This window comes from Phalacrocorax aristotelis, chromosome 6 (assembly GCF_949628215.1).
Source record: "Phalacrocorax aristotelis chromosome 6, bGulAri2.1, whole genome shotgun sequence".
NCBI classification, from domain to species: domain Eukaryota; kingdom Metazoa; phylum Chordata; class Aves; order Suliformes; family Phalacrocoracidae; genus Phalacrocorax; species Phalacrocorax aristotelis.
Genome location: NC_134281.1, coordinates 29,630,927 through 29,656,487, shown reverse-complemented (window position 1 = coordinate 29,656,487; position 25,561 = coordinate 29,630,927). Strand labels below are relative to the sequence as shown.

The window sequence follows — 25,561 nt, the reverse complement described above, 5'->3', positions numbered from 1 at the left end:
GTGCCCTGTCATTCTAACCACTGTACTTAACTGATCACCCTCTAGCTGGCCACCCTGAAATTGTACCAGTACTGTAAAATTTAGGCTTATGCAATAAGGAAAGTAACAGAAAGCTAGGAATGGATCACATATACACCTTACATACCCCTGCTTTGTGTTTGGATAAGTCCATCCCAAATTGTGCTGGTCCAGCAGTCAAGACCACCCTGCCAAAGAATGGATGGGAAACAATTTGAACAGCACGAGGAGGTAGCTGTTGCTCTTTCTGTTGCTGACTGGAGAGTTCAATCATTTCCTGCATGAACCGTAAGCCATCTTCAGCATCAAGTGAACTTGCTGCCTGAGTAATAAAGAAATGATAAACAGTTTCTTCTTAAATGTTTGAGAAACTTGGGGAAAAAAATTGAATCTATGTTTTCTTGGACCACTGCTACAAAAATTTTAAAATACAGAGTGCATATTCACTGGCATTCATTCATCATAACAAATAAAGAAGTTAACTTTATATAACTCCACCACACAGAAAACTAAACATACAAACCTATACACGTCCTAAACAAATAGAAGTACCTTACACTGCAAGCTAGTATTTTCAGGTAAGATGCTGTTAGCTGTATCACTTTGACATGAACAGCCTCCTTCTAATTTAATGGAAGATTAGTTAAAAGAGTTACAAGAGTTGCTCAGGCAAAATATTAACAAGCATCAGCCTGCTAAATACAGTTGCATATGGAGCTCACGTGCCTCCTTCCACAGCCTGGCTGTCCCTCCTGAACCTTTAGCAGGATTTTACTGAAAGTTTTTTTTTTTTGAAAAAAGGTACTGTGAAGTCTTACTTGCACTGCATGCTGTACTAACTGTACTCTTCCATCTTTCAGATGAATCAAGCTGACTCCCATCTTCTTTAGTATCTCCAAGTGTTCAGGATTACTGGCCATGAAATCTCTGGCTCTCAATGGTGGTTTTGGTCCACTTCCCAAACTCTCTTCTCTGCCCAAAGATAGAGACCAAAGCTTTAAAAACCAGATTATTCTTGAAACATAACCCTCACTTTATACCTACCCACCATAACTAGAATTCCTTGGAATGACGTTGAATACAAGGTTCACTAGAATGGCAACTTCTAAGTCAAGCTATCTTTTTTTAAAAGCTGTCAATATTATTGATGATTTCGTAGTGCAAAAAACCATACACAATTTTGGTAACAAAACAACCATATGCTATCTCATATTCCTCAATAATATGCATTATTTTAAGACTGAGTAAAACCAGTTTTCCTCATAGAATTGCTACTCAGTTTTACTCATGAAGTGCAACTATCAAAGAGGTGGTCAGAAGAATAAAACTTCCTCAGCTTAACAGACTGTCCTAACCTTGCCTATTTTGAAGAGTTTATGTATTGTAGTAAGCAAATTGCGCTACCAAGAGTTGCAGAACTATTGAAGAGACTACAGAAATTAATTTTACAAACCAAAGAGACATATTTCCTGTAATACCTGGGTTACAATTCCACTTGAAGTATGTGGCTTGTTAAGCTCCTTTTGCTTTGAAAGGCTTGCTAATTCCTGCTGGAAACGAAGTACATCTTGCTGATGATGCGAGAGAGAACATAACCGATTTTTCCCATTGCTAGGCTATCTGTTCTAAAAGGACTCCAAATGCAAGCAGAGCAAGTTCTAGAACACCTCATATTTCTTCTCCCATACATAACAGACTCTTCTACTCACTCCCACACTAACAAAAACCCCAGAAAATATTCATCTTACGCTCTGGAAATACCCCTAGGACAGCTCTTATCCACCACATTTTTCAAAGGTTCACGAATACTCTGAGCAAACATAGGATCATTTGGGAAAAGAATCTGGGTGTTTGGACAGGTCCAGTCAAAGTTGCTGTCATCCAGCTCTGTGTATTCTGTAGTCTAAAATGAAAGATACAGGTCACCTATTAAAAATGCAGGTTACATTTTTATACAAAGCAAACCAACAACTAGACCTACCCTTAAGTAATCTGTGTACTCAAGACATTGAGAAGCTGAATGCAATAAATGTCCTACAACCACACAGTTTCCAGGACTGAAGAATACATCATTCTTCTGTGGCACACCTTGCAACAATAGAGAGTAAGCAGTGCACTACAATCCCTTTCTAGGGATAGATAGATACCATGCCAGTTCTAATTTGTAACTTACCAAACTTGTATCCACCATTCCTTGAAATTTTTTTGCAGAAACAGTTAAACTTCTGCTGGCAAATACTACTTCTCAAGCCTGCTCTGACACAGCTTGGGGCCCTGTACTGTTGAGTGCTGGACAACTAAAGGAAGTATTTTCAATTTCATTTGATATTGCCTTTATGCTGAGTGGACCAGCTGCAGGCCTTGAGTAATTCTTGCTCTGTATTACTAAGAGCGTCACATCTTTTCATATGAACAAGAGATTCTCCTCCTCAGGAGCCACACTGACTTACAAGTCTGAATGGGCAAGGATGAATTTGTATATAATTCAAACAGCCTCTAGCTTCACAAAAGATGACAGAATTAACGTTTGCATAAATTGCTTTTTTGTAACATGTGAAACCACGTGGAACATGTACGGTGATTTGGAGCCATATTTAGCCTGTTCTTGGTTTTGCAAATAACTGGTTGGATAAATGGCAAGTTAGTTTTCTCATCTATAAAAATTAATGCATTATTTACCTACTTAGAAAAAACCTGCAACATATTAGCTAATTAAAAATCAAGTACTTAAAGGCTCCCTAAAAGACAAGGTCTAAAAGGCTATCAGTTTCCTAGAATAAACACTTTAAAGTACCTATACTCTTAGTGTGACAAATTGTCACATCACTTAAAGAAGATCTTGCAAGCACTATAGCAAGCATCAGCATAGTAAGACACGACCTTTCCTGTTTATGAGGATAAATGCAAACAGGATGTTGGGTTGCTACTACCAACTACCTCACAGACATTTCAGCTTATAAGCACTGTGTTTATATTAAAAATAATTTACACATTCAATTTTCTTACCATGTTTTCCCCCCACCAGATAAATTCCTTAAGAGTAGCACACTCATCTTCACAGCCTTTTAGCCATTTAACACATTTTGTTGACACCATTTTCAATAAATCTTTCTTACTTGTATTATGCACATTAGCAGCTTTGACTTAAAGAGCTTAAGAAAACCGCATGTGAACAATTTACTCTATCCTCTTTAGCAGCCTTTTATTAACATTTGCAGTTCTCAAGAGAACTACATATGTCATGCCAGCATTTCACACATCATCAGCTGTGGGAACCATGTCTGCCTCAAAAGTATCAACTTCTCATGTTGGGAATGAGAGTTATAGAAAATGCTCGCTCCTTCAGACCCTTCAGGAAACTTCTTGCACTGTTTAAAAAAAAAAGTCTCTATTTCCAGAACTCAGAGACAAAAGATAAATACTGAAGGAAAGGACATTTCAGAGAGGGTGCAGGATCTCCACCATCAAGGAAGATGAAAAACCAACCCCCCCGTTAAATATATTACCAGTGTTAGATATTAAGAGCAAGTAATTAGAAGTTCTTCACTGCATAACACTAGAGTCCATAAAACAGAGTGCTTTTGACTCAATTTTAAGATTTCTCCAGGACACACGGCTTGACACACAACATGAGCATTTTCCTCTGATCCACACGTTATCATAAAACACATAGTAAAGGGTAAATATAGAGGCACACTAACATAAGGGAATTTATGTCCCTGATGCCCTAGACACCTCTCCACTCTCATATATTTCTATTGCTTGCCAGTAGTATCATTGCCTTAAATTATGTCAACCTTACAGAGGACAAAAACCAAGAGAGACACGAGTATTTAAGATGCTTCACAGCACAGTTGTACTACTCTAGGTTATGTTGGAAGGCTAAGTAATTTATAAACACAGAAGTGTTTTCACATGTAGACAACAGATGTCTACTGCATGGACTAAAACAATTAAATATCCCAGAAGCTATAGCGGTATCTTGTCAAACTAGCTTTGTAGCAGTCTCAAAAAACTTTTCAAAATTTGCCAAGGGTTCACACAGTAAAATCAGCAAGAAGAACAAGCATTTTGCTGCAAGTATTTTAGAAAAAATAGACAATAAAGATGAAGATAAAAATATCATAGTGCATTATTTTCAAATTTATACAGAGATGGGGAATGATTTTCTTTTTAAATATTGCTAATATTCCACAGCTTTTTTCTCAAGATTCGGTGGTGCAGAATGCAGTCATGGAAACATTATTCATGCTCATGTGACTGTCACTGTTAATATGATGAAAAAGTTCTTAAACGAAGTGTTAAAACTGGTGTATTACTTCACACGATTTTTTCTTCCATTTCCTCTCATAATAAAAGGAACTGCTTCAAAGCATCACTAAAACTGATTTAAATTTGAGCCATTACTTACTGTATTTTTTTTAGAGATGGTTTGATTTGTGGTGGAAAGCCAAAGGGGTAATAGATGAGCTTCTGTAGTGAAGATATAATCTTCAATGTCAAAAATCATGTCGTCTTTATCCGCAAACAGCAGGTAAAGATATTTAAACATCTCAGCCAGAAAGAAGGAGTCCATTCTATGAAAAAAAAAAAAAAAAAAAAAAAAAAAATGTATGTCCTTTAGGAAGAGCCCCTTTTTTCTGAAACATCAGTAAAACAAATATGCATATGCTCTATCTCTGAACTCTTCATGACCATTATTGTTGAACTTCATTCCATTAGCATTCCTTCCACTTGGAAGAAACTACGTTTGGAGGAAAATGATTCAGCATGTTCAGTACAAAATACCATTATAGAGGAAACAAGCCTCTTTACAAACTTCTAGATATGAAGTATTTTTTGTTCAAAAGTAATTCATCTGTTGCTCTGAGACAAATGAAATGTTACTAAACTAAAAATATTCTTATGTAAAAAACTACAAAACTATTGAAATTGTTTATAACTATGACAAACAGGTAATTTAAGTCTTGGTTATCAAACTGAAGACAGAGCTACTCACAAGTCAATTAATTCAATTACATAAACAGGATAACTAGGTTTTTCCCCCCTTATAATCTTTTTATGAAAAAAATCATTGCAAAAACTTTTACCTGTCTTCATGACTTCCTGTACGAACATCCTTCATTGCAGCGAACCCACAAGGTACTCTTGCATACTTGTTCAAGTTTTCAATGAGTGTTTTTCCTACTTCTAGATAGTAAGGGTCCCCAGTAGCCTTAAAAGAAACACAAAAACCAAACCCAAACATATAGGTGTGCTTAGACTTACTGTACAATTAGCAGCTTTCATTTTCTTAATATGAATTTATTGATTCCATACCTCTCAGGCACCAGTAAAGTCTAATTTATGAATAGTGCTAAACATTCATAAGAGAGACTACTGAGATACTACTGCATTAGCTTTTACAGATATGCCGATAAGCACATGGAAATACTTACAGAAAAGCAAAGACATTTAGGCACTGCTCTTCTCTGCAAGGTACAAGCAGCTTTTGCTCTTAGTCTCCAAGATCTCTTTAAGAGAGATCAGCAACACCTAAATATCTTTAAAGATATGGGCCTTTGTCACTTAACAGTTTTCTTTCTAATTTAAGGCATGCAAAACAAAAGTCCTAGGACAATTTTTGATAACCAAATACTTTAGTCTTGTTTATATACAGAACTGTCTCCAGTAGATAAAATGAGCTGGGAGATGCACTACTCATTCTATTATTGGAAAAAACACCAACAAAATTCTAAGCGCTGGACAAAATGACCAGAAGTCAGAGAACTGAAAGTGATCTTACCTTATACAAGAAGTAAGTGCTTTCAGCAAATTCAGGCCTTAAGGGATGCTGAGCCCAGTGAACTCTGAAGTCTGTTGTGAACGCCTGAGGAAGAAAAAGAACAGACAACAATAAATGCAAGAATGAAAACCAACAAGGTTTATTTTGAATTCTACATTAACTGTATTATGACAGCTAAAGTACACAGCAGTGGAGGACTGAAGGTCCAACATCAATCTCAGGAGGCTACAAGAACCTCTGTCCAGTTAGTACATTTGAGGCCAAAACCTAAACCAGTGCTCCAGCCCACTTAGTACGAGTGAGATTTAAGCTCGTGTTAGTGCAGGAGTCTGGACACCACCCAGCCGCTTGACAAATGCCCAGCAAGTGGAGTTCTGGCAGGAGGTGCCAGATGAGAACACATGCTCCAGACACAGGAGCCAGCATGCAGCCTCCAGTTGTTCCCATCAGCACAGGCACACAGCTGCTGCTTCAACCAAACCAAAGTAGCCTGGTGAAAGGCCACTAAACAGAGATGACCTGAGCTTTGACAAATACCATTTTTCCAAACATACCAACCACCTGACACTTCTAATGCATTAAACTGTCATTTTGGCCTGACAGGTGGTAACCAGCTGTTTCTAACATAAATACCACAGACTAGAAGCCAGTTATCTAAAAACTTCCCTAGTGTACGTATTCACTCTTACTACGCACTGGCAAAAGCCACTTCTGTGATGGCTTACATTCACTACTAGTTCATCCTAGGGTTTAAGCCAAGTCCTTGCTAAAGGGGATGGCGTATAAGCTTGAATACAACTAACTGATCTTTCAAAGTTTCCTTCGTAAGTACAAAGCAATGAAAAGACAACCCCAAAAAAACCCTAAGAAGCCAAATCATACCATTTAAAGCACTCAAAAAAAATCATTCCAGTGCTTAGAGAGCGTTCTTTGGTCTCAATTTCCACATTAGGTGAAGAATGCGGTGTTAATTAAAATGTTCTCTAACAGAAATAAGCTTACACCAGAGGAAAGTCGAAGTTACAAATGGAGTCAGAAGCTCTCTCATTTATTTTGGGTCATCACAGAATAAAGACACACACTTCAGCAAGTAAACAGGCTTTTCTGTGCAAAATTAACCCACTCAAAGACTGCACTTGCAAAATCTACAGATAAGCTATGTACCTACTTTTAAGGACATTATGCAAAATTTCAGAACCTTCTCTCAGAACAGTTCAGTCTTCAGTCTCCTTCCTTTGATTAATAAAGGTGACTGATCTTTAGCATTAATGTTATTACATTACTAAGCAGCTAGTACTACCTGTGCTTAAACAAGTTTTGTACACTGAAATGAGTCAAGGTCAATTCTGAAAGGCTGAAATATAAAGTCTAAGTAGTTATTAATAGCAGCAGCTTCCTATTATTGTGTTAATTACAGCATAATTGAAGGAAAAATATTTCATATCCAAAACACAGCTGTCGTACATGCAGAACTAAGTCACATAATGCTGTGGAAATGAGCCTTTAGCTTTAATAAAACACATATTTACTATTTCTTCAAATTGTTATCTAAGATTGCTCAAATTGAGGTAAGAATTAGTTTACATGATCAAAAGATTACTACCTTACCTCCGGAAGAAAGTTATGTTTTTTTATAACCTGATAGAGCATCTCATGAGTTTCAATAGCAGGTCTAATATCGCCCTTCAACACCTAAAATTCAATAATAAAATTAGCACTAATTCACCATGCATAGGAATAATACTTAAAGTCCAGCACACTCACTGTGTTCATGTAAAGCTACACACCAATTTCCACCTTTCCAGCAGATACTGTAAGTATTACCCCCTTTCAGTGTGAGCCACACATATTCCTTAAGAGCTTTTTAACAAAAATCAGTGACCTCATGAAGACTACTGCCAACGTAGAAAAAGGATCTTTATCATTTAGAGAACATCATGATAGAAATGAGATTTAGTTTGTCTTAAAGATGTAAATGGCACACAAACTAGAAAAAATTGTCACTAGACTACTAAAAAGGCAGCTTAGTTTGAGGGTTTTCATGACTAGGAGCGAAGCAAGCAAATCATACAGACATACTTTTCTTGATTCTCAACATGGCCAGAAATGCACAATAACTCGCATCATGGCACTGAAGTGACAGCAGGAATGAGTACAGAAATCCTCATTCAGTATTTCTGAAAATCAAATTACTAAGCTTGACTTGCAATTATATATCCAGTCTATTTAATTGTTTACTTGTTATTAAAATCATCTGCACATGAGTTTTAAACCTTACCTGCAATCCAGGGAAGAAAGCTAGCAAAGAATCCATCCAGGTCCTAGCATTAAGCATTGGTTTATGAATATGAACATCAAGAAGAAGAGGTGGTTGGCTAATGTATCTCATTATGGCATCGTAGTGCTGACAAACATCAGAAAAATCATGAGTTTATATTACCAATACATTTCATAAAACAGATACAGAACACCAGATTACGGCATTTTATTTCAAAGGAAAAATCAGTACTACACTCCGAATCATTATTACATTTGGCAATGCACAGTAGTTTCTAGTTTTGCTAACTAAAAAGAAGCGTAGTAAATACTGCAAAGCTCCACAGTATTACATATGCAATACACATCACCTTGTCCAAGTAATACACATCCAATAAAGTATATTCAGCAGCCATTTGATAAAGTAGTAACTACAAGAGTTAAGGCACATTGTTTTGGCTGAATCTTTAAGCACATGCTAAACAGAGCTGAAATTGCTTTCTCTGAACAAGAGAACTCTAAAGCAAATACATCTCAGGAGGAAAAGGCAAAAAGGAGGTATAAAAAAAATGAACAAAGCAGCTGGACTTGATGGCTTAGAAGAACTTTAAAACCTGGTAGCTCACTTGTCAACCTGCTGACTTCTATACTCCCTAAGATAGCTACCTTTCTTGTTTTCTGAAGCACAGAAGGTACAATCATGAGCACATGGGTGAAATCAATAGGAGACAGTTAATTGACATAATTGAGGCAAAACATGGCTGCAAGTTAGGAGTATGAACTAATCATTACACTTGAAGTGTTGCAACAGGCCTTTAGCTGCTGAGTTATTCCAATTTTAATACTGTTTTGATATAAAATCATTTTATGACATAAAATGTTTTTACTGGATATTCCTATTTTCAGAAGAAAGAATGCTCTTATGAAAGAATAATGATGCTGACAAAATGGCTTAGATTACTAAATTCGTAAGATTAAGTGTGTTTTTTCACTTTGTAAGTATACTTAAACATATACTGAGCCTTAGGATCTGCAGTGCAATGCAAGATCTAGACTTTGATTTTCTGATCTTTGTTGCTCCAGGACAGAAAAATTGTACCATGGCTTGTAACAAGAGGCCCTTATGTTGTTTCACAGAAACATTTGCGGTATTGCACTCTTCAAGCTGATCTTGAAATACAGCTTCTCCTGTACTGGAAACATGGAAATGGTCCAGAAGATTCTGATTTTCATTGAATAGGGTTAAAATAGCCGTTCAGTTGACAGTTCACCCAAACCTAGCAAAAAATCATATTAAAGAGCTGGCGCTAGACACATCAGAATTTACAGAAATTCTGCGAAAGATCTCTTCATAGGCTTCTCAGGCTAACAGCTGACCGACAATACAATTAGTCTTAAATCTGTTTTACAGAAAGCACAAACCTGAGCAAGGTGTTAACTTACTGTGTTAAATCTTTCCAGGAAACTGTCATCTCCCAGCAAGACATAGGCTTTTAATAAATATTCATAATATGAATCTATTCCTGCTCCAACTCCACTATCTAGAAACAGCAGAAAATGAAAAGGTGGTTTTACATTAAGTATCTACATGGACATTTTCACATGGTTTCATTTTGATTTTAAAGGCTCTTTCAGTAAAAGGAAAAGCCTCCTATCACTAGAATTAAGGCACAGATGGATGCAGACACACCATACTGTATGGCTACATTAAAGGTTTTGCAGTATCAGCACACAGAGCAATATGAACAGACATGCACTGAAGCCAGTTATTTCACTTTTCCTCATAGGAAAATAATTCTACTGCTGCCATATACAACCATATTCTTATTTAGATTTTTCCTATGTACTTGTAGTAGAATCTGTGAAAACTTATCCCAAGGCATTCCCCTCTCAGTATTAAAGTGAATTAGATGACACTTTCTTTGCAATGAATGAAACTAGTTTCTTCTACAAAACACCCTTTCAGAGTAAAGCCAGGCTTCGCTGTAGCAGCTTTCTCCAGCACTGAAGTGATGTTATTCCACTTGACTATCCTATTAACATTTTTAAGTAGTCTAGATAAATGCATTGGTGTGGATGTCAAGGTTTTTTCTTGCCCAAAACCACTTGTGGACACTGATTCAGATTTAGAATACCACACACCTTTGCGGACCCAGTCTCCAGTGTGAATATTAATAGTAACGCCTACTAAATTGCTGCTGCGCTGTCTCTTTTCCCAAATAAAATCAAGCGCTTTCCGTGCATATTCCTGCGACAACAAAAAATGCTTGTTAAAGGAAATTAGAGAAACACATACAGTAGAGACTGTTGTTCTTTCATCTATTGATATTAAGATGCTATAAAGTAATACGTTTCATATCTAACAATTATAAAATTCAGTAATACATTATATAGGCTTAAATAGCAGGATGTTCAGACCACATTTTATATAAATAGTTGTTCTGTTGCTGATTAGGAAGAATGGTGCTTGACTACACAATTCTTTGCCAATATACTGTATAGCCTTAGGCAAGTGAAATGTCCTTCTGCACAGGTTTTCCACGCTAAAATTGTGAATACAGACAGGAAAGTAACCTAATTTAAAAAAATTCCAGTAACATAACAGTCAGAATCAAAATCACTGCATCTTTTCAGACATCTCGATGTGGAGCAGCAGACCCTTTTCATTAATATATAATTTTCCAAAATTACAGAACTGTAGAAGAACACTAATGAGGACCTAATTCCCAAAAATAAGATATCATGGAAAGCAAACCTCAAATACAGATGTTCCTGTGAATCGGCTTAAAGCTGCAAACTCAAGGATCAAGGTACCTGCACAAGCTGTACAGGTATCAGTTTCTGTTCCTGTTCGTGCTTCTGGATGTCTTACACCAAATTTTAAGTTAACCTAGAGAAAAGTAGAGATTACCATCTTTATTTTTACTACCTGAAAGAATTTACACTCCTGTGATAGGTGTGTAGAGCAACTATATAATCTATGCTTTTTCCAAAGGCAAGGGAAAAAAAAATCTCACCCCCCCTTCAGTTCTGCTCTACCACACACAGTCAACTCAAGCATGCACAAAAAATTATCCAGAAGTACCCAAAAAAATCAACCCTCCAAAAAAGGACCCACCCAATTGGCTGTTGCCTGATTCACTGGACATCTGAATAAAAGATTACCACCCTCAAATTCTAATTCTAACAATTTATTTACCAGCAAACCACCTCGGAACATCACACATGCTCATGGAAATTAAGCTTTGAAGATACCTTACTACTCCTGGCTCCAGAGTATACCTGCTAGATGGACCCAATTTTGTTGTGGGCACAACGTAACTTTCTGCATTCTGGAGAGGACTCTCTCAGCAGAAGATTGTCAAATCTGACAATCCGGACGTTTTGAATTTAACATTTTCACTGGAAAAATGCTGATTTACTGAGCCTAAATTTTTAATTTATGGGAAAGTTTCCAATCAAAGCCACATCTCACAAACTCAATGGATTATTTGCATGGGAAGTAGTTTTCTGTCATTCAAATAATGTGTACCATGCATTGTTTGAATTTGATATAAGTTTCTACAGTAAACGAATATTTTCAGATTATAGCTACCTTTGCCCTCTTAAAAATATGGATGTAGACCATGAAGATTAAGTAGTTTTGTGCTAATTCACAAGCAAGTGCTTGCAAGTTGCTCTTTCACTGTCTTAATGATAGACATGTACCAAAACTAAAATTACTCTCCTCAGCTATTTGGTAGCGCCTACAGTAGCAGGGAGCAAGAGATTGGGAGACAGTGATTAGGCAACATTTCTGCAGTTACTATCTACCCTCAATGTATGCTAGAATTTTCAGAGCTGGAAACATAGGGAGATTCAGAGAGACTAAAACTGCATTTTAAAATACTAGGTAGCATGTATTACAAATGAGCAATTCATCAGCCATTGATTTTCTGTACCCTTAATAAATGTACAAGTGATTTTAGAAACAGAGATAAAAACAAAACAGAAATTTTGCTTACAGAAGTAATTCCGAATTGCAGAAACCGGAGAACTTACTCTTGGATAAGGGAGACCACTAGTGGTGTTAAAAGCAGGCAAAAGCTTGTAGCCTAGTTCCTTTGCCATGTGCAGAAGTTCACCATTGTACCACTGCATATATTCACCTTTTTCTTTCAGCATAATCGCCACTGAATGCCCACCTAGGAGACCTCTGAACACAAGAAAAATTATCCACATCTCAGTAGATCTATTAATCTCAACACAAATGCAGCAATTTCTACAATTTAGATGACTATAAGTAACTGCTACGTTCACATGGCCCTAATTTTCAGGAATGCTGAGCAGATGCAACTTCAGTTACAACCAAGGTGAGCTCTCAGTATTTTGGAAGCAATTCTTATTGTTCAGGATTCAGTCCTAAACTATAGTTGAATCACTGATTCATCAATATAGTTAGTCAAAAATAACAACAGACACCTCTAAAATTGCATATAACTAACCTGCTCTGATCCTCCTTTGAGCAGCAAGTTGGACTAGAGACCTCCAGAGGTCCCCTGAAATAATTGATTTAAGAGGTAGAACATTTCAATGCTAAGGGTAATACAGTATTGGCTAGTGCAACCTGTAAGACTGTTTCCATTAAGAAAAAATACACACTGCTACCTCAGCGTGCACAGCTTCTTTTTAATAAAAAAAAAAGCTATGCCTGCAGCAGTTAGATGGGGGCCAACTTGATTCAGTACTACTGCATTGATTCCTGCCTAGCATTTTAAAACCTTTCTTAGGGCAGGTGTCAAGCTATGCTGACAGAGGTACAACTGTTAAACGTTGCACAGAAACAACACAGAAAGGTATGCCTTAAGGACATTTTGCTAAACGCCACATTTTTAAGTTTGAAAACATTGAAGTTACTCACCCAAGGACTCTTATGTTGGTTTCAAAGACAGATACAACTATGTCGTTATCTAAATTAACATCCTTTATTACTTTTTTTACAGCCTCTTCAAACTCTTTGGTTTTATTTAACACCTGGAATACAAATGTAATCAGGTGTTTATATTTCAACATAGCTAATACAGTCACACTCAGGTGTGGAAGAACAAGTGCAATGAATTGAAAAAGAATTTAACATGCCTTAGATTGATATTCTGGTTCTGCAGGGGCATACTCTGATACAGTGCAGACAGACATCAGTATTATTGCTTTTCTCATGATACACATGAAAGAATAAAAGCTGTACACAAAGAATAAGGTCACTGAGAATGTACCTAATCCGTTACCCAGGGATATATTTGTTCATGGCTTCCCCTACTCCCATGCTGTGACTGTAGTGCAACAAGACTCAGTGGGCTACAGGCTGTGCTGGCAGAGCAGGCAAAGACTGGCCTGCTCTGAAGCCTCCGATTTCACAGAATCCTCCTACCCATGGACTAAGAAGCCACATCCTAAGCTCGGTGAATCGTCTTAGCAGTTTTCCTCCTCACAACAGTTTTCTCTTTGTGCCTGAAGAATAGCTCAGGCATTTCCTACAGATTTTTACACTGACTTTCTTTTAGTTCAATCGATCTTGAAGAATCTTTCTGACAGAAATGCTCACACCAGCACATCCAGCAGGGGAGTAAGTCAGGCCAACCAGTGCAGTGACAAATGTTCTTTAGCTGTCTCCCAAGATGTGAAACAGATGAGTAATCACCTCAGGTGTACGTATACAAATGCACACAGTCTAGAAAACAAACAGAAGGAACTGGAGCTCCATGCCCTCTCAGAAGGGTACGACATCATAGGAGTAACTGAAACATGGTGGGACACCTCAAATGACCGGGGGATCACAATGGACGGTTACAGGCTCTTTTGAAAAGACAGGCAGGGTAGAAGAGGTGGAGGAGTTGCTCTCTACATTAAGGAAAACCTTGATTGTATCGAAGTCAACCACGGCGATTGTGACTGCTCTATCGAATGCCTCTGGGTTAAAGTCAAAGGCGTCGTCTCCAAGCAGACCTCCAGTGGGCATCTGCTGTCGACCTCCTAACCACGATGACAAAGCTAACGAAGCTGACGAAGAGATAATTGGGGCACTAAAGGAAGCCTCTGGACAACAGAACCTGGTCCTGATGGGTGACTTTAACTACCCAGACATCTGCTGGAAGAACAATACGGCAGCTCGCATGTCATCCACCAAGTTCCTGGAATGCATAAAGGACTGTTTCCTCATACAAATGTTAGATGTGCCAACCAGGAATGAGGCACTGCTGGACTTGGTATTCACAAACCGAGAAAGCCTGCTTTGTAGTATCTTGGTTAGTGATAGCCTTGGCTGCAGTGACCACAATATTGTGGAGTTCGGGATCCTGCTGAGCATGCTGAAGGTCAGCTCTAAGACAAGGGATCTGGATTTTAGAAGAGCAAACTTCAGCTCACTCAGGGCTCAGTTGGGAGGGATCCGATGGGAAGCGTCCATGGAAGACAAAGGAGCCAGTGGGTGCTGGGAATTCTTCAAGAACTCTCTCTTGGAAGCACAAAGCCAGTTTATCCCCTACAAAGGAAAGGGAAGTAAGCAGAGCAAGAGGCCCCCTTGGCTCAACCATGACTTCCTGGGTCTACTCATATCCAAGAAATGCATACCAGAGACGGAGAAGTGGAGGATTATCTGTCGAGAGCTACAAGGGCATTGCCAGAGTGTGCAGAGATGCAGTTAGAAAAGCAAAAGCCCAGCTTGAACTGAAACTGGCTGTAGATGTCAAAAATAACAAGAAAGGTTTCTTCAGGTATGTCAACCATAAGCAGAAACAGAAGGAAAACACAGGCCCACTGTTAAATGGAAATGGAGACTCGATCACCAATGATGCAGAAAAGGCTGAGGTCCTCAACACCTGCTTCACCTCTGTCTTTACCAGCACTGGAGAGTCCCAGGCTTTGGGAACAAAATTGCTGGTTGATCCAAACACCGACCCACCATCAGTGAAGGAAGAGTTAGTACATGAATTACTACAGGAGCTTGACCCCCACAAATCAATGGGCCCTGACGCCATCCACCCAAGGGTGTTGAGAGAGCTGGCTGACATCATTGCAAGGCCACTCTCCATAATCTTCGAGAAGTCGAGGAGAAGGGGGGATGTCCCAGAGGACTGGAAGAAGGCAAATGTTACCCCTATCTACAAGAAGGGCTTGAGGGAGGATCTGGGTAACTATAGGCCCATCAGCCTTACTTCAATCCCTGGGAAAGTTATGGAATGAATCCTCCTGGGGGCCATCACAAGTCAAATGAAGCACATGATTGGGAAAAGCCAAAATGGCTTCACTAAAGGCAGATCGAGCTTGACAAACCTGGTGGCTTTCTATGACAATGTGACTTGCCTGGTTGACATGGGGCAGGTGGTGGACATTGTCTACCTGGACTTCTCCAAGGCCTTTGATACGGTCCCCCACAGTCTCCTCCTGGAGGAATTAATGCATTATGGCCCAGACAAGTGGTCTGTGCAGTGGGTGGGGAACTGGCTGACAGGCCGCACCCAAAGGGTGGTGGTAAATAGCTCCTTTTCCAAGTGGCAACCTGTCACTAGTGGGGTCCCCCAGGGATGGATATTGGGCTGAATGTTATTCAACATCTTTATAAGCGATCTGGATAACGGCATCAAGCGTAGCCTGATGAAGTTTGCAGATGACACCAAGTTGAGTGGGGAAGTAGACGCTCCAGAAGGGAGAGCTGCTCTGCAGGGAGATCTGGATAGGCTGGAAGAATGGGCCAACAAGAACCTTATGAAGTTCAACATGGAGAAGTGTATGGTCTTGCACCTGGGAAAACATAATCCGGGAGTGCAGCACAGACTGGGATCCACCTGGCTGGAGAGCAGCTCTGTGAAGAGGGACCTGGGGTTCTGGTGGACAGGAAGCTCAACATGAGTGAACAGTGTGCTGCTGCAGCCAAAAAGGCCAACAGGATGCTGGGTTGAATCAAAAAGGGCATCACCAGCAGCGATAAAGAAGTCATCATCCCGCTCTACTCGGCGCTTGTCAGGCCACACCTGGAGTACTGTGTACAGTTCTGGTCCCCGCTATACAGAAGGGATGTGGACAGGCTGGAAGGGGTCCAGAGAAGGGCCACCAAGATGCTCAAAGGACTGGGAAGCCTGCCATGTGAGGATAGGTTGGGAGAACTGGGTTTGTTCAGCCTTGAGAAAAGGAGGCTCAGAGGGGATCTCCTCCCCATGTCCCAGTACTTAAGGGACAGCTACAAAGAAGATGGAGACTCCCTTTTTACATGGAGTCCCATGGAGAGGACAAGGGGGAATGGACACAAGTTGCTCTCGGGGAGATTCCGATTGGACATGAGAGGGAAATTTTCCACAGTGAGGACAGTCAACCATTGGAATAATTTCCCCAGGGAAGTGATTGACTCGGCCACGTTGGACACCTTCAAGATTCAGCTGGACAGGGTGCTGGGCCATCTTGTCTAGACTGTGCTCTTCCTGGAAAGGTTGGACTAGATGATCCCTAAGGTCCCTTCCAACCTGGGATTCTGTAAATGCCTTTAAATTCCGTAAATGTTAATCCTTCTCTAAGACAAGAAAACAGTAAGTTTCAACAGTAGAAGTATCTTGTACCAGCAGACCAACAGTTTTCCACCACCACCAAGTGTCTGGTAGAAACTGAGAGTTCCATACTCCACGTTTTCAACATTTGTGGTCCCACTTCGGATGAGCCACAGGTCATCTCATAAAAAGGGATCAGCTGTCAGAGTAAGAGCGTAATCATTCACACCCCAAATCAGTGCAGTAAGGATTTGCAAAACTTTTTAGATTTACCTGTAGATGTGAATGGCCAAAAATTCCTAATTTCCAAACTACTTTATGATGACAAAACATGTCAAAGGGATTGAAATTTTACAAGTAGTAGTTTTTTAATAATTGGAATCTTTTAATAAGAGATAGAAAATGTAAGAAGTTTAGCAACATTTCCTAGCAAACATGTCCAGGAAATGCCTGGTTTTTTTTAACGTGTATTTAAGTGCACACAAGTTTATCCACAAAACTTGTATGTACAACTTAAAAACAGAAATAATTCAGTAGGTATGAAGAAGTGTTCACCTATAAGTCAGTATGTTGTTTTAGATTATAACAGGAAGGAAAGTCTTTTGTTAAGCAGGACAAGAAAACATCAATGAAATGTGAAGGAACTGTTCTAGTTTTCTTTTTGCAACGAACTCCAAATGCCACCATCGCAGTGCTTGGAAGTTCTTACAAGCAATAGGCAGTTCAAACAGCCAGAGATCAAAAGGTGAAGAAAAATCAGTATTATTAAGTATAATTTATCAAAATAGGAATCTAAAAATAAGTGTGACCATCAGAAGACAATTGTTTATAAACATATATATTTTTTGTTTATAAACAAATTAAACTTACCACAAGAGTGTCCAAGGTATCAATCAAGGTCAGTGAAAATCTATGAAACAAAATTTAGAACAAATTTACTATAGACCTTTATGTGTAGAAATTAAATCATTTTTAGTAAACAATATCATGGAAGAAAGTAAACACTCAGACCACTAGCTGCTAAAAAAATCAGTTGTACACAATATGTTTAATATCAAAACACCCTACTAAGTTTCTTCCCTTTGTTAGTGACCAGAATAGGAGCTGACTGAAACAAGCGATGATTATAAAGATACCTTTATTTACCACTAAGCTTTCAAACTTCCTGTAAGCAAATTACATTTTTATTTCTAGTCTCCAATCAAATCTAAGAAACGCAGCAGAATAGTTCAAAGCGTTTTTCCAATCTCTTTTTCTTTTTCAAAAAGTAAAGAATATTGACTTATGCATAATAAGGAAAGATTTAGGAAGATCAAAAATCATTCCCAGCTAAATTTTTCCTACCAGAAACTGTTCCAATTACCTACTTCAGAAAAAGTTGCAATTTGTTGCAATAAAACTCTGTGTTAAAAGTAGTGGTGAAAGACCAAAGAAAATGCTGTTGTTTTGTTATGAGACTTCTACATGGGATATAACGGAACAGGAAGATACAACGAAGGGCAGTAAGGGGCAACTGAAGGTATGTAGCAGCTTCCGTACTAGGAAGAAGTGAACAGAGTAGAACTCTTCAGCCTGCAAAAACTTAATTGTTATTATACAAAGATTTTTAAATTGCACATGGCATGAAGAAAGTGAATAAATATCTACTGTTCAGTTTCTCACAGGAAGTTTCACCTGGTGCCATCCAGCACTAGCAAGTGGCATGCATAAAATAAAGAAGCAGTTACTCAATAAACAAAGAAGATTAAATCAGATACATACTGTTTGAAACAAGAATATCACAGTAAGGCTTGTCCTGTTCATATGTTCTTCTCTAGGCCTGTTCTAGTGCATACCAAGCTCAGTGGACCTTTAGCCTAATCCGATAAAACTGCTTTTATATTAAGAAACACCACACATACAGCAGAATTTACAGAATTTTATGGTATTAAAATTGAAAACTTTGGAAACAGTTACAATTGCCTATTGAAAAACAAGCACCAAGAATTTAAGCAAGTGCCCAATGTTTGAGACCCTGTAGGCAACATTCTAATTAAGTGGTCTTTAATTTTGTAAAGATATAAGGGCATTCTGTGTTATTCTACTAGAGAGATTAACTTGTGGCTATGCACAACCGCACAACAAATACTCAAGTTTTTCCTTTACAAAAGGGGGGAGATTATGCACTGCACAGTTGTAGAGGAGGCTGGTGTGCCATACTTGCCCTGGCCTTCCAGGGAAACGGAACCAACCTAGCTGTCTCACCCTGTAATCTCGTGATTGCAAAGGCTTGTGTAGAACATGACTGATGAGCCAACTAGCAAGAAAAAGGACTGTCATGGTTCAGCCCCAGTTGGCAACTAAACACCAGGCAGCCGCTTGCTTATTCCCCCCACCCCTGTGGTATGGGGGAGAGAATCAGAAGAGCAAAAGCAAAAAAACTTGGGGGTTGAGATAAGGACAGTTTCATAATTAAAATAAAATAGTAATTATAATAATGATTGTGATAATAATATAATAAAAAGGAAAAGAAAAAACCCACAAATTATACAACCGCTCACCACCCGCCGACTGACGCCGCCAGTCCCTGAGCCGTGATTGCTTACAGCTCCCCCCAACCAGCTCCTCCCAGTTAACAAACTGGGCATGATGTTACATGATATGGAATATGCCTTTGGCCAGTTTGAATCCTCTCTCTTAGCTGTCCCCTCTCCCCTCTTGCCTTCTTGTGCACCCGGCAGAGCATGGGAAGCTTGAAAAGTCCTTGACTAGTATAAGCACTACCCAGCAACAACTGAAACATCGGTGTGTTATCAACATTATTTTCACACTAAGTCCAAAGCACAGCACTATGCCAGCTGCAGTGAAGGAAATTAACTCTATCCCAGCTAAAACTGTGACAGTAAGAAATCTGATAAAGATATATCTGATTATTAGGAACAAAAAAGCACATATAGAGAAAACAAATACTCAGACTATTCAATGCATCTAAGGGGGGGGGGGGGCTGAATGATATTTTTACTCAAATGATAGTATGTTACAATGTAAAAAAAGGTCGTTAAAAAGAATGCATCACCAGGAATAAAAATACATTTTCTTGACACTTCTTTCTCATCAGTCATCTCTTAATACCTCCAAGGCAGCAGGCTTACATAGTAATCTCTAGACTAAGGAACTTCTGCATATAACAAAAAATAACATGCTCAATATCATAAAGTGAATTAGAAGTAGTATTTAAAATAATTTCAGCTGTGATAAACACTATTCTGCTGAGGAACGCTAAGCAGTGATACCAATAAAAAAAAGCACCAGCTATTTGCTATTAAGTATTTGCTCTATAAACAGACAGCACACATACAGACAACATTCCTTGGGAAAGGAACATAAATTACAAACATATTTAGAGTAATTCAACTTTGCCTTTGATCATTCAATTTAACATGGAGGAAAAAGTTCTTAAATTTACATTTTGTCAGCCAAAGGATTGGTACTTTGTATTATCAGCTATCTTAAGTGGAAAAATATGAAGAATTTCCACATCTGAAATAACGTTTTATACTTTGGCAATGGCCTTAGGCTACCACACACGATAATTATTTGACTAAGTATGTTTTCAGAGAGCTTTCTACTAAAAAAAAAAAAAGGAATTTAAATATCACTTAAGGCCAGCATAATGGATAACAGTTTACTGTTCTGTGCTGTTCTAAGGGTAATTAACCCTTAGAAACCATATTTATCAGTCAAATTTACTAAATTACCATTTAAATTTACAAATTTACCATAATTATTAACTCACATTTGGAAGGCTTTCCTATGGAAAATACTTGAAGAGTAATTTTTAAAAAATTATCTTTGTATTTCATTCACTGGTCAATTCTCTTTTTCTGATTCATGTACAACTTCACATCAGTTAACAGCATGGGAGGAAATAAAAAAAGTATTTCTTGCAAATGTAAGTTTCTGGACATGTCAACTCAACAAACAAGTTTTACGGGCTGCAAACTGCACTTTGATTCCTAGATGTTTACATGAGACAGTAACCATTTCAAACACTAACTTTCCCAAGGCATCATCCACATCCCCTCGACTTGGTTCCTGACCCCGTACTCGTCCACGACAAGTTAAAGGCATGAGTTCATCGGCTGGATACGCATGCTCCTGTGGGGAAACAAAACAAGGGAACAACTGTTACAGCCATTTCAGCGACTCTTCAGAGCCTGTTAAAAGGAAGCCCAATTATGCTGTACTTCAGCAATCACAGAACCTTTGAGGTAGGAAGGGACCTCGAGAGGCCACCTTGTCCAACCCCTCTACTCAAGCAGGGCCACCTAGACCCAGTTGCCCAATACCATGTCCAGACAACTTTTTAGTATCCCCAAGGAAGGAGACTCCACAACTTCTCTGGGCAACCTATGCCAGTGCCCAGTCAACTTCACAGTAAAGAAGTGTTTCCTAATATTCAGAGGGAACCTCCCATGTTCCAGTTTATGCCCATTTTTTCTGGCCCTGTCACAGGGCACCACCGAGAAGAGCCTGGCTCCATCATCTGCCAGGAGAATCTGCTTCTACAGCCTTACTTCAGGTATTTTTCTACACTGGTAAGATCCCCCTGAGCCTTCTCTTCTCCAGGCTGAACAGACGCAGCGCTCTCAGCCTTTCTCCATAGGGAAGATGCTCCAGTCTCTTCATCATCTTTGTGGCCCTTTGTTTGACTCCACCCAGTACATCTGTATCTCTCTTGTACTGGGGAGGCCAGAACTGGACACAGTGCTCCAGATGTGGCCTCACCAGTCCTTTGTGGAGGGGAAGGATCACCTCCCTCAACCTGCTGGCAATGTTTTGCCTAATGCAGCGCAGGATACAATTAGCCGCCTTTGCCGCAATGGTACATTGCTGGCTCGTGGTCAACTTGGTGTCCACCAGGACCCCCAGGTCCTTTTCTGCAAAGCTGCTTTCCAGCTGGGTAGCTGGAAACGATAAAACTGTGAGCAAAGCAACAGGACCTCTTTCTCCTCTCTCTCATCATCCAGAGAAGTCTGGAACAACTAACAGCACATCAAGAGAAAACCCCACCAAGTAACCTAAAGAGTTAATTGTGTGCTTTCTCTAACAAGGTGCATGTGACATTTTCTATAATGTTTCCTAGGCAGAAGTTATCATCGCAAAGGTCAGTGTAAAACCTAAAACCAATGAAGACATTATCAAGTGGCTGATATTTCATGTAGAAATTAGTGGGAATTAAAGTAACTTTGTGACCCTGAGTCATTTATGTTCATTTGGAAATATTTCCAATCAGTGACAGATAAGAGAACCCATTTAAAAGGTAAAATAATAAATTGGCAAATCTCTACACAAGGCACAACAAAAGAAAACATTCACAAAAAAAGCTTACCAAGACCAAGCCTTTTTTTTAATTTTAAATTTATATTTGTAAGAGACAGACATTGCTAGATTTTTTTTTGAAAAGCAATGGTTACTTTCTGTATTTCCAGAGAAAGCACTCTGCAAAGCAAGCTGTATTGTAATATTATTTCTCATCAGTCACGCAGAAATAACAAGAGAGGCACCACTGCCTAAGTCAAGCACTCTGAATAAAAGGCCTGTTCCTATCCCCTCTCAAGTCAATGCAAGTTTTGTAGGTTTAAACTACCACCAAAATGGGATATCATATGAAATAGACAAAAATTTGAAATTAATTGCAGTGCAATAGGAGGGGTTTACTGAAAAATTTTCAGAGTGACCACTGACATTAAGAAAAATTAATTTTAAATATATCTAATTTCAGCAAATATATATGAAATTGCCTTTCCCTTAGAAGCCCAGTACAAGTGATTTGGGGTACAGCTTCTCTCCTTTGATTTCATCAGGAAACTGGCTGCTGTACTGTGCTCTCCAATTCTGCTTTTAGTGGAGAAATAACATGTGACGGGGTGGAAAAGTTCAATTACTGCACTGAAACTGCAAGTGAACACATTCAAAGTTTGTCCAAATATATAGTACAAAAAATATTCTATATTCAAACATGAAATAAAGAGGAAAAGAAGGAACATTCTTCTATAAACAAACAGCTCTTACAGCAACTTCTTTTGAAAGCGATGGTTTGTTTCCCTGTCTGCCACCCTCCCAAATAATTTGGTCTTCACACGACACACTGTTCTCCTCAAATTCAGTACAAAAGCCAGAATCTAGATCATTTTAATATGGCTCAGATGTTTCCAAATGTCTGTGCAAAGATTCAGAAAAACTGATTAAAGTAGTACATGACAAAAGCAATGTTAAAGCTAAGATCTCTGGCTTAAATCACAGAGAAAAAGGTGACAAAAATTCTGGAGAAAATGGTCTTTCAGTCTTACAAAATCATAAGGAACCAGAAGCATTTTTGAAAAATAAATGTTCACTTATTCTGTCTAGAGCAGAAAAGACTACTGGTTCAAGCAATTTCCCAGCTTGTAACTTCTCCCCTTTCAAGTAACCTCAAAGGAAGGTAGCAAGAGCCATTAAATATAAAACATAGCACAAATGTTACAATAAACATACTTCTGGAAAACATTACACAAATGGAGCTCAACAGATACTCTGGAACTTCTACACATTCCAACTGAACAGATGATCATATTGCCTAACATCAGGATCGTAAATTCAGGGCAGCACAGTACTTGAATAATGAAAAAAGACGCATCGCTACTAGTGCTGTAAACCAAGGAATACCTACTGGCCTCAGGTGACTGAGTTTCACATAATCTTTCTGACAGTCAAGAAAAAAAAACATTATTATAAATACTGTTGAAGGATGGAAAAAACCCAGCAGTTTTTACTCAAAGCTCCTGTTAACAACTGGAGAGAAAAAAGACAATGGAGTTTCCCCCTTGCATGCAAACATGAATTTTCAGTCTTCTAAATACACAAGTCTAAAACACATATTAATAGAAACAGAAAAACAAAACTTTTCAGCTGGCTGTTTCAAAAGCAGCTGCAAAAATACTTAATGGTCTTGGTGTCAGAATTAAGTCTGATACCCTAATCTTTTCTTCCACTTTGAACGAACAAGTCATATTTCTGTTTGCTTAGTGCTCCAGCATACATGGCAAGTAAATATCCTTTTGGCTTCAAAGATTCCAGGGTAGCTGAAGCCATTCTTCTCTTTCACCCAGAACTTTCTTGCTTCAGATGTAGCAAGACACCTACCAGTTTCCAATTTATCACACAATGAACAGTAGAAGCACAGATCCTTTCTGCCGGCACACATTTTATCAAAATTTTGCCAAATACATAACAGCTTTTACTTCATAATGCCATGGGAAACCAAAGCCAAATGCTTTTCATGGAACCAGGTCCCAAGTAACTAATTACAAATAATCATCAAAAAGCCTGATGTTTGTTAAGCTGCTAAGGTGTCAAAAGCAAGAGCTAACGTTAAAAAGAAAAACTACACCCACTTTGAAAATACCCGATTGGCTTTTTATCCATTAATTCTATAACTCTCATGTACCATTTAAACTTGTACCTCACAAGCTTTTAAGCTTGTATTACACATTAAAGCTTTAAACCATAATACAGAAACTGGGACATGTGGCAAGATACTGTCAAGCGACAGCAGTTTGTCCTGCAGGAACTGACACAACTTAAAAGAGGGGTTTCTGCAACAGCCACAAAGAATGTACAAAAAGATTGTCAACGTAAACTCAGTAAGAATGCATCTTCTATACTTATTCACATTTACAGTTCCTCCCCAGAAGTGTATTTCTTACAGTATGTTTGAAAGTAATTATTACTTGAGGAAAGTCAGTCCATTCTAAGTAATTCTTTATTCTTAAACATATCTAAGCTAAGGTAGTTTAAGGCTCGTTAGAATGGCTCACATATCCAGAACATGAAGACACCTGCACAGAAAATCACAAGTCATATTAAAAGAATCCAGAGCGAGTGTGGCTCACCGTCATATGACAACCACATACCCAGAAGAGGCTGTAACGCGTATATATGACACCAGATCCCCTTTTTGTTCTACTTGTTCTACAAAGTGTGTTTGTAAAAGAGCTACAAAATCTACCATTTAGTATATCTTACCACAGAAGAAATACTGTACATAATTTCTACCTACAAAACAAGCAAGATCAATTTGTATTCTCCAGAATCTGATGACCACAGACAGGTCGTCTTGAGCTTCCTTTTCCTAGTATTTTCAGGAGTCTGAAATTTCAAACCATGTACTTTACCAAAGACAAAAACTGTTCACAGCTTGATGTGAGATAAATTGGTTTGAGAAAGATCAGGCACACGCTAACAGAGTTACTGTTAGCGATTCCTAGCTATCGTTCTGAAAGCCATCATAAGCCTCCTGACACTGCTCTTCCTGAAAGTAACATTTGTTCATTGCTTTTTAAAGGCTATACAGGTGCTCTCATTTATTTTAGCTTTGCTTTCGCCCCTACCTCCCTGCTATCTCTATAGAGTGTTAGTGCTGCATGTTTCTTTCTCTCCCAGGTCAGCAATAACAACTCTGAAAAAAATGAAACTAGTATTTTACTTACCATATAATTGCTGTATGCATGGTCAAACATTTCAAGGACTTGGTTTCTAAAGAAGAAAAAGGAAATAGCATTAGTGATCTGCCCCACAATGGTCTTTCACACACCATCTCAGAGGAGCAAGATGTATTACACTTTAATATCTGAATATCACTACCAGGTCCTCTACTAACATACTCTACTCAAGTAAATTAAATACAGCATAATAGTTGTTCCCAATTCGGCTACTTTCGTTCACTGCAGAAAAACAAGACTGTTTCTTCACCTAACATGAAATTAATTATTTGGGGATCTCTTTCAACCTCCTGTGCTTCCCCATAAATAGCTGTAGATGTCACCAATACATTAAAGCTAAAGATGGGACACATTCCATGCTCAGCCAAAAACGGCAAACAGAATTATATTCTGCTTGTAACTACCAACTGACACAGCATAAATTCCTGTCTGTGATTCAGAAGAGGACCATAAGTTATGAGCTACAC

The 25,561-nt window shown here is 38.6% G+C and overlaps 1 protein-coding gene across 1 annotated transcript in view; it reads right to left on the bottom strand.

Annotated features, from left to right (window-relative positions):
• The window catches only part of EDEM3 (ER degradation enhancing alpha-mannosidase like protein 3), a 34,608-nt gene that overhangs the window by 6,916 nt on the left and 2,131 nt on the right, over positions 1-25,561 (bottom strand). Inside the window, exons 2-17 of the mRNA XM_075096781.1 lie at positions 25,083-25,128; positions 20,609-20,709; positions 17,443-17,482; positions 12,960-13,072; positions 12,101-12,254; positions 10,815-10,949; positions 10,202-10,307; positions 9,503-9,600; positions 8,082-8,207; positions 7,412-7,495; positions 5,804-5,887; positions 5,109-5,233; positions 4,430-4,595; positions 1,767-1,921; positions 837-990; positions 146-340 (exon numbers count right to left, since the gene is read on the bottom strand). Coding sequence (XP_074952882.1) covers positions 146-340; positions 837-990; positions 1,767-1,921; positions 4,430-4,595; positions 5,109-5,233; positions 5,804-5,887; positions 7,412-7,495; positions 8,082-8,207; positions 9,503-9,600; positions 10,202-10,307; positions 10,815-10,949; positions 12,101-12,254; positions 12,960-13,072; positions 17,443-17,482; positions 20,609-20,709; positions 25,083-25,128 — 1,882 coding nt within the window. The remainder of the gene's footprint in view (positions 1-145; positions 341-836; positions 991-1,766; positions 1,922-4,429; positions 4,596-5,108; positions 5,234-5,803; positions 5,888-7,411; positions 7,496-8,081; positions 8,208-9,502; positions 9,601-10,201; positions 10,308-10,814; positions 10,950-12,100; positions 12,255-12,959; positions 13,073-17,442; positions 17,483-20,608; positions 20,710-25,082; positions 25,129-25,561) is intronic.